A 14,589-nucleotide genomic window follows, 5' to 3' on the forward strand; every position below is an offset into this window, starting at 1 on the left:
AGTCGTGTGTGTGTGTGTGTGTGTCCGGAGAGGACGGGGGTAGTGATTCACTTTTCTTTTCTGGAGATGGTATATTGTATTAAATTTAAGAGATGTTTTCTCACGCACATTCTCATCTATTTGAGAATACAGTTGTCATCTATCAGTGGATGTTAGCTGGGTCATTATGTGGTTGTCTATATACACTTAAGTTCCTTCTTGCAACAAGATGAGAAATATAATGTATTCTACTGATTTATTGCACTTCTCTTCAAAATAAAAATATTATGGTCAAGACTAAAAAATGGGGGTCTAAATTTAGCCTTCTAAACTCTTATTTGGATTGGATTTAGGTGTCTAAGGATTTAGGAGCCTAACTTTAGGTGCACATTTTTTTAAATCTTGACATCTGTGTTAATGAGCTATAACTGTCTGTGGACTGTATATGTGAAATATTAGCGCTTGTGTAGTCATCATTTAACCTTTTTGACTTTTGGGAAAGATTGAAGAGTGATACTTTTTATCAGTAGTATAGTATGTAGATACTTAAAGGGCGCTCATCTTTTCAATTAAAATAGAAAATATAGTAATCTGTTCTGTGATAGAGCTCCAAAACACTCTGGTTATGGTAGTGCAATGTTTTGGGCCACTTTTGCAGTACTGTAATAGCTCTTTCAGAAAGCATCTTCCTCTAAGACTTGCCTCAATGCAGCAAATTCTTCATTAAGAATCAGTTTAGAAGATGTAGATCAGAAAACTTGTATTTTTATAAATATATTGTTTATATCCCGGTTATGCTGTTGGGAGAGCTAATTTAGTAGATTAAAGGATAAATCTAATCTCAACTGTTCATTATTTATGCAGTGCACTTTAAGAACAAATAAAACATGGTCCTGTTCTTGGATCTTAAAACTTAATGTTGGATATAACACAAGTGATAGCAGCATGGGGGGAGAGCAGAAGAGGGGTGAAGTTTCAATAATATTACGACGTTATTTTATTACATTTTTCCAGCATTCAGAGGTACTGTTTTTCTGGGCAGACTTTCAATAACTCTGATGTGCAATAGGATTTTTGGATTTTCAGAGGTTGGTTCTCCATCTAATTTAGCAGGAGCAATTTCGCCCGCTGTGAACTCTGACTTAGATTGTATTATCATCTTCCCTTTAGATTGATGGGGTTCATGAACGGTCACACAGCTGGAAACCTTCCCAGATTCTCCAAACTAAAAACACTCTTTCCTGCCTAAACTAGTGAAGATGTTTGTTTTTAATTATTCATTACTCACTACTCCGATAATATTTGGGGTGACAATCCATCTGAGAATTGCTACAAGGATAGATCCCTTTAGGACAGTCACTAACTATTCAGAGCCTTCTTTTGGAAAATGCTGTAGCAAAGCCATTTTGGTAGTCAGGAGAAATAAACATATGAACGTGTGTAAATTTTATATTTGCCTTTTTATTTTAAGGTCCCTGGAACTGCTGGAAAAACGGGAAGTTTAGGGAAGAAACCTGGTGAGTTACACAGTGTGGCAACGTTTTATTTCTCCGTGTGCTAAAGGATATATTTGCTTCTAACAAAGAGTAAGAAACTTAAATAGGAATGAAGTCTCCTTTGTAACAATTTAATAAGTTGCTCATTCTTATTCTTCCCTCTTTCCCTATGTATAGCCCAGTATGTTGCTACCCTTCTTTAAACATTTACATTTGCGTTAGGGTTTTGTACAGCATCCATCACGGCGGTATCCAAGCACCATGTGGTTACAAAACTTCCCAAAAAAATGTTGCCTGAAAGTGAATGTAAATTCACACAACTTGGGGATGGTGCATATAACAGGGCAGTTGATCCATGAGGATTGTGCAGTTTTATGTACGTGTCTGATAAACATGGTGGTGAAGTACACATCCCACTTCAGGTTGTGGCATTCTGCCTGGAATCCTGCATAATTTACTTCCCACAAAACTGACGGTTTGCCCTGTATATTGCTCAGCATGGAGGTTTCAGTGTTCCTAAATGCCCAGCCAACAGGAATGTTTTCACTACTTTCTCTAAATAAAGGAGCAGCAAGAAGATTGGGCATTCTTGGCAGAAACTGGTGGTAGGTGGGGGCACAGGGACAGCTATTTTCTGAATTTTCAGAAGCAATACAAAACTGATTACAGATGTGTCAATGTTTATACAGAGAAGGATTTTATGTCTTCATGCTGAATACACACTATGCTAAAAGGGGCCTAACTTTCCTGAGCTGGCTTGTGATTCTGTTGGAATTCTTCCCATCAGAGTTCAACACTCAGAAATAATAAAGAATATATTCAGAATGCGATAGAGCTATTTGTTTATTTTCTGAAGGATTTCTAAGCCCTGATCTACACTACGAGTTTAGGTCAAATTTAACAGTGTTAGGTCCAGGATTAAATTGATCTGTCCACACGCTGAAGCCATTTTTATCGACTTAAAGGGCTCTTAAAATCGATTTCTGAACTCCTCCCCGACGAGGGGATTAGTGCTAAAATCAACATCGCCGGGTCGAATTTGGGGTAGTGTGGATGCAATTCGACAGTATTGGCCTCCCGGAGCTATCCCAGAGTGCTCCATTCTGACCGCTCTGGACAGCACTCTCAACTCAGATGCACTGGCCAGGTAAACAGAAAAAAGCTCCGGGAACTTTTGAATTTCATTTCCTGTTTGGCGAGCTGATCAGCACGGGTGACCATGCAGTCCCAGAATAGCAAAATAGCTCCAGCATGGACCGAACGGGAGATACTGGATCTGATAGCTGTTTGGGGAGATGAATCTGTTCCAAAAGACGAAATGCCAAAATATTTGAAAAAAATCTCTAAGGGCATGATGGACAGAGGCTGCAACAGCAGCAGTGCCACGTGAAAATTAAGGAGCTCAGGCAAGCCTACCAAAAAGCCAAAGAGGCAAACGGACGCTCTGGGTCAGAGCCCCAGACGTGCCGCTTCTACGATGAGCTGCATGCAATTCTGGGGGGGGCCCACCACTACCCACCCCTTTCCGTGGACACCTGCAAGGGGGGAGTCTCACGCAACAGGGATGAGGATTTTGGGGATGAGGAAGATGAGCTGGAGGAGGAGGATAGCACAAGCGGAGAAACCATTCTCCCTGACAGCTAGGAACTGTTTATCACCCTGGCGCCAATACCCTCCCAAGGCAGCTCACTGACCATGAAGCCAGAGAAGGTACCTCTGGTGAGTGTACCTTTGTAAATGTAATGCATGGTTTAAAAGCAAGCATGTTTAATGATTAATTTTCCCGAAGACTGGATGCATTCGTGGCCAGTACAGCCCCTCCTTTTAAATGGCCAACCCAACAGGTGCTTGGTATGAGAAAGCAGGGCACTGCTGTTTGAAACCATTCCCACATGTTATGAAGATTGAAGAAGCCGAAAGACTGTGGCTTACCATAGCTGCCTGCAAGCCGAATTCTGTTGCCTGGCCATTCGTGTGCGATCTCTCACACCAAACCAGAAGGCCCTCAATATAAGAGGCAAAATACAACCTTGTACCGAAAGCACATGTGCTATGTAATGTTAACAGCTTGGTTCACCGTGAAAGAGTCAACCCATTGTTCTCTAAAATGTGTCTTCTTAAATACTACTCTCCCTTTTTTCCTCCTGCAGCTGCAAATGTTTCAACACTCCCCCTATCATCTCCGTCCCAAAGGCTAGCACAGATAAGAAGGCAAAAAAAATGCACTCACGATGAAATGTTCTCTTAGCTCATGCAGTCCTCCTGCACTGAAAATGCTCAGCAGAATGCATGGAGGCAAGCAATGTCAGAGTCCAGGAAAGCAGAAAATGAATGCAAGGACAGGAGCGATGAGCGAGAGGAGAGGTGGCGGCAGCGTGACGAGAGGAGGCAGGATGTAATGCTGAGGCTACTGATATGCTCATATCAAACTGATATGCTCCGGCGTCTGGTGGAGCTGCAGGAAATGCAGCAGGAGCACAGACCGCTGCTGCAGCCCCTGTGTAACTGCCTGCCCTTCTCCCTAAGTTCCATAGCCTCCTCACCCAGATGCCTAAGAATGCGGGGGCGGGCCCCCTCTGGGCACCCAACCACTCCACCCCACAGGACTGCCCAAGCAACAGAAGCCTGGCATTCAATAAGTTTTGAAGTGCAGTGTGGCCTTGTCTTTCCCTCCTACCCTCATCCACCACCCCAACCGGTGCTTCCCTCCTCACCCACACCTCCCGGGCTACCTTGGCAGTTATCCCCTTATTTGTGTGATGAATTAATAAAGAATGCATGATTTTGAAACAATAATGACTTTATTGCCTCTGCAAGCGGTGATCGAAGGGGGGAGGGCGGTTGGCTTACAGAGAAGTAGAGTGAACCAAGGGGGCAGGTTTTCATCAAGGAGAAACAAACAGAACTGTCACACTGTAACCTGGCCAGTCATGAAACTGGTTTTCAAAGCTTCTCTGATGCGCAGCGCGCCCTGCTGCGCTCTTCTAATCACCCTTGTGTCTGGCTGTGCATAATCAGCGGCCAGGCGATTTGCCTCAACCTTCCACCTTGCCATAAACGTCTCCCCCTTACTCTCACAGATATTGTGGAGCACACAGCAAGCAGCAATAACAGTTGGAATATTGGTTTTGCTGAGGTCTAACAAAGTCAGTAAACTGCTCCACTGCGCTTTTAAATGTCCAAATGCACATTCTACCACCATTCTGCAGTTGCTCAGCATATAGTTGAATAGCTCCTTACTACTGTCCAGGGTGCCTGTGTATGGCTTCATGAGCCCTGGCATTAAGGGGAAGGCTGGGTCCCCAAGGATAACTATAGGCATTTCAACGTCCCCAACAGTTATTTTCTGGTTTGGGAAGTAAGTCCCTTCCTGCAGCTGTTCAAACAGACCAGAGTTCCTGAAGATGCGAGTGTCCTGTACCTTTCCCGGCCATCCCACGTTGATGTCGGTGAAACGTCCCTTGTGATCCACCAGTGCTTGCAGCACCATTGGAAAAGTACCCCTTGTGGTTTATGTACTGGCTGCCAAGGTGGTCCGGTCCCAAGCTAGGGATATGCGTTCCATCTATCGCCCCACCACAGTTAGGGAATCCCATTGCAGCAAAGCCATCCACTATGAGCTGCACATTTCCCAGAGTCACTACCCTTCATAGCAGCAGCTCAGTGATTGCGTTGGCTACTTGGATCACAGCAGCCCCCACAGTAGATTTACCCACTCCAAATTGATTATCGACTGACCGGTAGCTGTCTGGTGTTGCAAGCTTCCAGAGGGCTATCGCCACTCGCTTCTCAACTGTGAGGGCTGCTCTTATCTTGGTATTCTTGCGCTTCCGGGCAGGGGAAAGCAAGTCACAAAGTTCCATGAAAGTGCCCTTACGCATGCAAAAGTTTTGCAGCCACTGGGAATCATCCTAGACCTGCAACACTATGTGGTCTCACCAATCTGTCCTTGTTTCCGGGCCCAGAATTGGCGTTCCACAGCATGAACCTGCCCCATCGCACTGTCGTTGCCTCCTCGCCTGCTTTTGCAGGTTCTGGTTCTGCACATACTGCAGGATAATGCACAAGGTGTTTACAATACTCACAACAGCAGCGGTGAGCTGAGCAGGCTCCATGCTTGCCGTGGTATGGTGTCTGCTTTCCTGCTCTCCTTCAGAGTTGCAGCAGAATCGGTGGATGACGACGGATGCCACGGGAATAGATATTTATACCGAACGACAAGAGGACCTGCAAGGTGGATTCATGGCACCAGGAAAGCAGAGTTACAGCGGAATCGGTGGATGATGACGGATGCCTGTTTTTAATGCCAAAGCTGTCTTCAGATTTGGAAAGTGTTGTCGGATATTTGATATGGGTGAACAGAATTGCGGGGATAGCATAATGTGTTCAGTTAACATAACATAACTTCCCAATGTATTATATTAATACTGTACACATAATACCCATTAATGTGGTGTATACTATGCCTAACATATGTATTGGCTAATAGCTTCAAACAGCCTCTGGTTAGGCTTTGTCCCCAGCCAGCCTTTCCTTCACAGGGCTAGCTCAAGAGGTCGAATCCTTTCTGTCAGCCACCACTAAGCCAAGCTTTTCCTTTATCTCCTCCTTCCAGGTGTGACATCTTGCAAGGGTGTAACAGGGTGGGGCTGATTGGGCCCTCAGGCTCTCATTAACCCCTTCTTGGTCATTGTAGGAGCTGTCTCTCTTTTCTGCTGACTCTCCAAATGCCAGTGTGGCTGGGGCAGGTTATGTTAGGCCATCCCAAGACTAAGACTGTTCTTTGCAGAAATGGCTTTTCATGCAAACACTGTGTCACAAATAATACAACACAAAATATGCCTCTTGAAAACTCACAGAAATATTGCACCATAAATAAATGTCTTAATCTAGGCACGCTTAATCTCAAACAAAAGGCAGACTCAGTACACTTCCTGGGAGACCTAATCAGCCTAACCCAGTTACCACATCACCTAGCTAGTCCCCAGTCTCATTCTAGCCATTGCCAAGTAAAAACTGCCTCTGTCTCCAGCCTGTAGAACAAAACACACACACAAAAAAAACCCCACTCAAAACCTGCCCGGGGAAAAAGCTTCCCACTGAGCTCCCATCATTCGAGACCGTCATCTGTGAGCTATCTGGGGCTCTTAAATCCTCCTATTACACCACCCCAATTAGGCCTAAAAAGATCTCCTGTACAAATGCCCCTTAGTTCCTTTGGCTCATAGGTGGCTACTCAATCACAGCCACATCAAAGACCTAGCGTGTCAAAAACTAAACTCTCAAATCCTTTTCCACTGTTGACAACTCCACTATTCTCAGTTTACCACTGGGTCCCAATTGTTGTAATATTTAACACCACCTCCCTCTTTCTTATGTGAGTCCTGTCACTAAATCCTGCCTTGATTTATTTTCCAAAACGTCCATTTCCTGTCTACTTCCATTGTGACAACATTTTTGCAGGGTTTGATTGTTGCAAGCCTTTCTCTCTGGCCTCCCGTAAACATGTTTTCCCCTGAGAAGTTTGTCCAAACAAGTGCCACCAAAAATATTCCTTGCAAAATGCTTCCATCGTTGTCAATCTCTCATTATTGTCACTGGCTTTCTGTTGCCTCCTTTAATCAAACTAATCTTTGTTTTTCATTTCAAAACTCTCCACAACATACTTCTCTGGTCTTGTCAGGGTCGGCTCCAGCTTTTCTGCTGCCCCAACCGGCAAAAAAAAAAAAGAACGGCGGCACTTTGGCGGAAGCTCAATTGTGCCATTTCTTCTACCGCAGTTCGGCGGCGGGTCCGTCCTCTCTTCCTCTTCTGCTATTCAGCAGCAGCTCAAAGAGGAAGAGGGAGAATGAGGGACCCGCCGCCGAAGACCCGGACGTGCCACCCCGATACCAGACGGAGTGCCACCCCTTTGAATTGGCCTCCCCAAGCACCTGCTTCCTATGCTGGTGCCTGGAGCCGGCCCTGACTCTTGTATCCTTTTGTTCCACTCAGTCCTCCTTTAGCCCATACTAGTGCTCTCTCTGTCAACCTCCTCCTTCTGCTGTTGTGTACAATGTTGCCAACTCTCACAATATTTGATTATTTTATGTAGGCCTCAGCTCTTGGAGCCATGTGATTGTGAGGCTCTCAGAGTTTTCTAAGTTTCTACCTTTAAAATATGAATGCTACAGGTTCAAAATCCACAAGGCAAATTAAAGAAAACCCAAACGCTATTCTTTAAAATCTTATGATTTTGGGGGGCTTGACTCATGTTGTTTGACAACCTCAAGGGTTCAATTCAGTTTTTGATGTAAATCCCTATACCTGGAACTCCCTCTCTAACTCCTATCTGCTACACCTCCAACCTCTCCTTCTTGAGGTCTTTTCTCAAAATGTACTACTTCTGGTAGCCAGGAAGACTATAGTCTTAAAAAAATAAAACCAATTTGATGGTAAGAAGTGCATAGTGGACATACTGTACTCATGAGATATGGCACAGTAAATATTGCATGCTAAACTTGGGTAGTGGTTCCATTTTTCAGATTAACAGTAAATGGAATTTTTTTCTTTTTCTATTTAACAGAAATTGCCCAAGTTATTGCCTCTTACACAGCAACAGGACCTGAACAACTTACCCTTGCTCCTGGTCAACTGATACTCATCAGAAAGAAGAATCCAGGTGGATGGTGGGAGGGAGAGCTCCAAGTTAGTTACTACTACTACTTTTATAAAATTCCACATCCATATTTTGTTTTATTTTTCAAAGGATGGACACATCTCTACCTCTGGGAAAAAATTAGTATGCAGCCAAATTATTTGAAACATACACATTTACATTAGTTCTTTAAAATAAAATATAAAATTATCTAAGGTAATAGCAAGGCATTTTGCCATGCTGTGGATAATAGAAAGATACAAACAAAGGACAAATTTTGGGCTAATCAAATCTATTTCTTCAACCAGTCTTGCCAAATTTCTTTTGGTCTAAACTGACTATTTAAACTGGTCTTTTTTCCGTCTCAGAGTGATAGTCAATTTCTTCACTGTCTGTCCTTTCTTCACCGTTAATCTGCTCAATAAATTAATCAGTGGACAGCAGTCATGTAAGGATATGGTTGCCAAATGTTTAACATAGACGTAGTTTTATCCACCACGTGTAACAAAATTGAGTGTGATTAGGACAAATAAAAAAATTGCTTTTGATTTTAATTTAAAAGAAAACTCAAGTGATCCATTATACTACCTAAGCTAACTGACTCAATTTTTCCCAAATGAGAGCATATCTTGTGTGTGTATATAAAAAGGAATGTTTAAAACTGGTTTTGGAAGTACTGGCCGCTGTTTCAAGTTCTTCATTCAATGGGACTGTTTTGTCACAATGGAGGCTACCACTTTTACGAGCCATCTCTGCAAAGCCCAGTTTAATGAAAAAAAGAAAAAAATGAGTAACTTTTGCCACTAAAAAGCACTGGATGTCAGAAAGTTTTAAAGTTATAAGATGCTTTAAAAATGGTTAATGTTGTTAATACTATTAAAATAACCAACAAGTGTTTTTTGTTTTGATTTTTAATGTTTAGAACTTGCTTCAGGTCAGTTCTGAAACTTTGACTTCGGTGCTTTTTAACAACAAACCTGTTTTTTTTTCAGTCCTGCTTTGTGTCATCAATCTGATTTTAGTGTGTATGTGGTGACAATATTATCCAAAAGAGCAAAATTATATAATTTTTTGTAATGCACGTTTGAGTTTATCCAGACCTTAAATATTCACTACCATCTCCTCCCTTCCATATTTCTTTACTGGTGGTTCTTCCCTCTCCCTCTGGGAGCTCCTCTCACAGGTTAATTTCAGCAGCTTGCTATATCACTCTTAATTTATAACGTAAGACGCTCAAACAAGTTTTATTGTTGCCAATAAAATATTTTAAAAGTAAAAAAGTTAAAACAGGATGCCTTCAGCAAGACTGACCACAATCAGCAAGTAACAGGCAGTGTAAATGTTGAAGCAAACATTCGACTTTTATTATGTGAATAACCATCTTTACCTTGAGTTCCCATAGTACCTAATTGTATGACAGGTTTAACATTTAGGGTTTTTTTAATGTTTAGTTAAATGGCTTAAATCAGGATTAAAACAGATTTAACTTTTGTATTTAATTTTAAAAGCGTTAGGAACTGCATGAATACATGCTGCCAAACTCCATGCCTGCCAGGGACTATATTAATGTCCTTCTCCACTCTTCTCATAAAATCAAGCCTGTAGTTGAGTGAGAAGTCAGATTCACAAATTACAGAACACTTTGTATGTAACCCCACCACCCTGCAGGACATCTAACACAGCTTTTAATACTGCAACAATTCTTGCTGTAACGTGACAACGTCAGAGACACCAGCAACCTAATAGTATTTTATCTGAAAATGTTTTGCCTATTGTTGCTACAAGTACGGCTGAAGAGTACTGTAGTGGAATAAAATTGAGGGAGGGGAGGAAATCTATTTTATTTCCGTAGCATGTTTAGTTTGCTCCTTTGACAGCATTTTATAGTCTGTTTCCTGTGCTGGTTGCTTGGCTCTTTCATGCAGCATCGGGGAAAAGAGAAGCATTAAAAAACAAAAGTATGGCTGTAAAACGTGAGTGGCAGGAGGACTCAGGAGATGGTGTAGTATCGAACTACTTTTAATTCAATTTTTAAAAACATGGCTACGTTTCAAGTTGACACTTGTTCTTTTAAACTGTGGAAGAACCTATTTATTGTTTGATTTTTGGCTTGAAACAATGTTTGCTCATAATTGTCCATCAAAAAGAAATAGAACCTCCATTGTATCTCAGTCTGAAGGAGCTGGATTAAATATTAGTCAGAGTGGCAATAAAGATAAAATCAAATCAAATGCTGTAGGACTGCTTTTTCCAAACAGAACAGAGATGCATAAATATCTATCAGGCATTATATTCTGTTAGGCTTAAGGAGATCTTCCAGGACTATTTGGCTGTTGTTAATCTATGCAGACTTTGAATCAGATCTAAAAAGATTAGGTTAAATTGGTAATCCAGGATGTAATACTGCACAGATGGCTGCTTTCAATAGAACAAAGATATTTTTGTTATGCTTTAAAAGGCAAACTTCAGTATAATATTAGAAATTCTTACATCTTTCCAACTACAAAAAGTAAATGGCAAAAAACACATATAAATCTTTAAAAATAAAGAATTAGCACTAAAATTAGTGCCCATTTTACAGTTGTTGGTCAGAAAGATTTAGAAACCGTTTCCCAGGCTTCTCTTCTGGTTCTTTGCTGGAAAGAAGAAGTTCATTGACAAAATAATCTGAGACTGTTCCCGTGAAACATCTAGCCCAGTTTTGCAGACCGTATCTGATCCGAGTTCCATCTAGTCCAGTGTTTTGTCTCCAATAATGCTCAGTACCAGATATTTCAGTGGAAGGTGTGACAACCCTGCTGTAGGCAGATCTGTCCTCTACATTGTCTCATCCTAGTTTCCCTTAGTTAAATTGGTTGAAGCCCTGAAGCATGAACTTTAATATCCCTTCCAAAATTCGTTCTTAATTATAGCTGGAGATTCTTGATATCCATGTAAATGTCCAGCCCCTTTTTTTATATCTTGCTAAGCTCTTGTTTGATAAATGTCCAATCTTCAAGTGTAGCTGAACAAAAACTTGGAACACTTCCTATGCCACAGTGTCTGTCATTATCTTTGTAGCAATTGGTAACTGTTTGTGTATCTATTGTAAGTTTATAATACTACGGCTATAGTTTGCTGTTCTCCATGTGTGCTGAAGGTAGGACAAGAAATAATGGAGTTAATCTGCTTCAAGGAGTGTTAGGTTAGATATGAGTAAAACCTTTTTAACTATAAGGGTAGTTAAGCTCTGGAACAGGCTTCCAAGGGAGGTTGTGGAATCCCCATCACTGGAGGTTTTTAAGAACTGGTTGGACAAACAGCTGTCAAGGATGGTCTAGGTACTTGGATCTTGCTTTAGTGAGGGGGCTGAACTTGATAACTTTAAGTCCCTTCCAATCCTACATTTCTATGATTCTATACTCTAATTTTAGCTTTTTAGAAATACAGTGTGGGAGAAATCAATGTTTGCCAAGTAGAAAAGGACTTACATGAGTATCAGAATGTTTCAGTGCTCTTAAAAAAAAAAAAAAAAAAAACTATGTTCTGTAAAATAATTTGGCCTATTTTAAAGTGGTCAGTGTAACTTCAAATATAAATAAAATGTAGACTGAGTTACCCTGGCCTGGTTTGGGGTCTGTTGATGTGCTTAACCCTCTGAAAAGAATTATTTTCTTATTAGGCACGAGGGAAAAAACGACAGATAGGATGGTTCCCTGCTAACTATGTAAAACTTTTAAGTCCTGGTACCAGTAAAACTACACCAACCGAGCCACCTAAATCAACAGTATTACCTTCTGGTAAGTAACACAGTAATGTTCTCAAAATATTTGTTGTTCTGTGTCACTTGTGTAGTTTAGAAATGGACATTTCTAGTGAACTAACTGTTATACTAGTCACTTGGGTTTCAAAGTTCCTTTCTAAAATATTTCATTTTTCTTATGAATTTCTATACAATAAGTTTCTTTATTTCATCTATAGAGTATTTTCTCATATCTAGCTTTGATCATATGACTTTAGGGAAAGCAGACCAGTCGAGTTAACATGCAATATATCTGTCATACATATTTGCTTATTTTAATGCTAATGAAAGGATACAGGACTGGTGCCCCTAGAGACTGAAATATACTATCCACTAAAGATCCAGCACAGGCAGTAACAAACCGTCCTACTAATGTATGCCAACTGTGGCAGGACCAGGTTTAAAGGTGAGAAGATAGCTCATTCTGTGTCCTTAATATCCCTGCTGAGTTTGCCAGTTTGGGTGGTACCCTTGTGGTAAGGACACTTGCCAATGAGGATCTGAAGTGAGACAATCAGTTTGATCCACATAAGCCATTGAACGATATCCAGATGGTAATGTCTTCCATTAATTTGACCTGGCTTGGACTTACACTCGTACACTACTTCCCTGAGCTGTTCTCTAACCATTATCATTCCCTTGAGCCAAAAGGAGTCTGTTTCTAATTGACTGTGTATAAAACATTGAACCTACACACTGACAAACCGAGCATGCTGTCTATCTTGATGTTCTGTCTCCAAATAATTAGGAAAAGTAGTCATAAGTATTTAAATGCTAGGGAACTAGATAAGTCATGAAATTATAATGGAATACTCGAATGACTGAAAGCTGTCATCTGATATGTTCAGCGACCTCTTTGAAAAGTATGAAATAAGTCTCATTTCAGTTTTTGGTGAAAGCAGGTGGCCACATCAGAAAAGTCTGCATCCCAAGTGGCACTAAATGGCCCTCTTATTGGTAGATTTAGCAGGAAAGCAAAAAAGTCAACTAGCATGAAGACTGATCTATCTTCTCACCACTGGTAAGGTAGCTTCCACCAGTTCAGGCTTGGGGCACACTTGCAAGGCATTGCAGAGGCACTTGTATTTTCTGTATTATAGGGCTGACAAGCTAGAACCTTTCACAAGCGCTAAACGGTGTTTTATACAAATACACAAACATTCTAGTAATGTCTTACATTATTCGTATCGTGAATATTGGACACATCAAACATGATCGTATCAAATACAACTTTATGTTGACTTTGGAGAGTGTGTGGAAGAAAAGGGACGATCTTGTATTTCCTTTTGTAATGATAATGTCCTCATTTGGCATGTGGTCAGTCTAATAGGGTGTCTTTATGGAGGAAGTCTGGAGGTATGGGCTGGTGGAACAGAATATAGAGGTTTTTTTTATGCAAAGGAGCAACTTATGGCTGTGGGAAGTAGAACTGAGAAGAATCTTCATAAGAGGAGAGTAGTGGCCAGGGTAGTACATAGAGAGGGGTCTTTAAAGTGTGCAATAGCACATGATGTCTGGAGTTTGAAGGGGAAGGACTATCATAACATAACATGAATTGTATGACTTTGGACAGCTTTTTAAATTCTGTTGAATGGACACTTTTTGCCTATTGGGACCTTGAGAGTTTCTTAATTTCTCACTGCTTTATATCTGTCCCCTTCTAAACCTGTGATGTGAGCACTGTCCTCCCCGCTTGAGAAATGAGCGGGACTCCCTTCATAGCCTGTGAGTGCCACTTCTGTATTGCCACAGGTAGAGAGGTTATTTTATAGAAATACTAGGAAACCTGTTTCCAAGCATTCCTACTTACTTTAAAGAATAAGGGTGCTGCTTCCATAGTATTTGTAGCTTGTGCTGAGCTGGAGAGAGCCAGACAGGAACCTGCACTCTGATTCTAACCCATGTATCAGATGATGTATTACAAATGTATTACTGGGCCAACTGCATATCATTATTATTATTTTTTTTAACAGAAATGAGGGGTACATACGCTTTAATTTACTTATATAGTTATCTGTGGGTTTTGGAGCTGCTGTCACTGCTAGGAATACAAGCAAATTGGGATCATTCCTAGGGTTTTCCATCTGAGATGAGGTACAGTAGAATCTCAGAGTTTAGTAGTTTATATTTAACACGGTACTGTACTGTATTTGCTTTTTTTTTTGTCTCTGCTGCTGCCTGATTGTGTACTTCTGGTTCCAAATGAGGTGTGTGGTTGACTGGACAGTTCATAACTCTGGTGTTCATAACTCTGAGGTTCTACTGTATATTCAAAACTTCACTAGCAAACTTAAGTGTAGTGGGATCGGACCAAATTCAGACTTTATTTGGCTCAATGCAGTATTAGTTGGGACAAATAACAGTGGATGACAAATTACCTTTTTTCAGCGTAAGAAACAGAATGCTAAAAATTTATAAATGTTAGAGAAACTCTGCACTGAAATGTGTACACCATATATAGTCAAATGTGGAAATTAGCTTGGATTAGCTATCTGACTCCTCCTTAGCATGATAGGCAAAGCAATAATTAAAAGGAGTCATGACAGGCTCCAGATCTCTGGAGAAGTAAACAGGAATTATTTTGAGTTATACAAGTGCTAGCATAGAGTACTGGGAGGAAATTAATGCTGAATATCATGGAGCTGTTTCCTAACACTGAGATCTATTAGACTGTCAAACGATCTTTTGAGGGGAAA

At 41.0% G+C, this 14,589-nt stretch overlaps 1 protein-coding gene across 8 annotated transcripts in view; it reads left to right on the forward strand.

Annotated features, from left to right (window-relative positions):
• ITSN1 (intersectin 1) overlaps positions 1 to 14,589 on the forward strand; it is a 209,889-nt gene that overhangs the window by 157,743 nt on the left and 37,557 nt on the right. For 5 of the 8 annotated variants that reach the window (XM_054048532.1, XM_054048525.1, XM_054048540.1 and 2 more), the window contains 3 exons: positions 1,451 to 1,496; positions 8,041 to 8,162; positions 11,774 to 11,891. In XM_054048532.1, the coding sequence (XP_053904507.1) occupies positions 1,451 to 1,496; positions 8,041 to 8,162; positions 11,774 to 11,891 (286 nt within the window). Of the gene's footprint in view, positions 1 to 1,450; positions 1,497 to 3,625; positions 4,200 to 8,040; positions 8,163 to 11,773; positions 11,892 to 14,589 lie in introns of those variants that run through there. The other 3 variants (XM_054048564.1, XM_054048574.1, XM_054048583.1) reach the window with 2 other exon arrangements.

Source organism: Malaclemys terrapin, chromosome 1, assembly GCF_027887155.1.
Source record: "Malaclemys terrapin pileata isolate rMalTer1 chromosome 1, rMalTer1.hap1, whole genome shotgun sequence".
NCBI lineage: Eukaryota > Metazoa > Chordata > Testudines > Emydidae > Malaclemys > Malaclemys terrapin.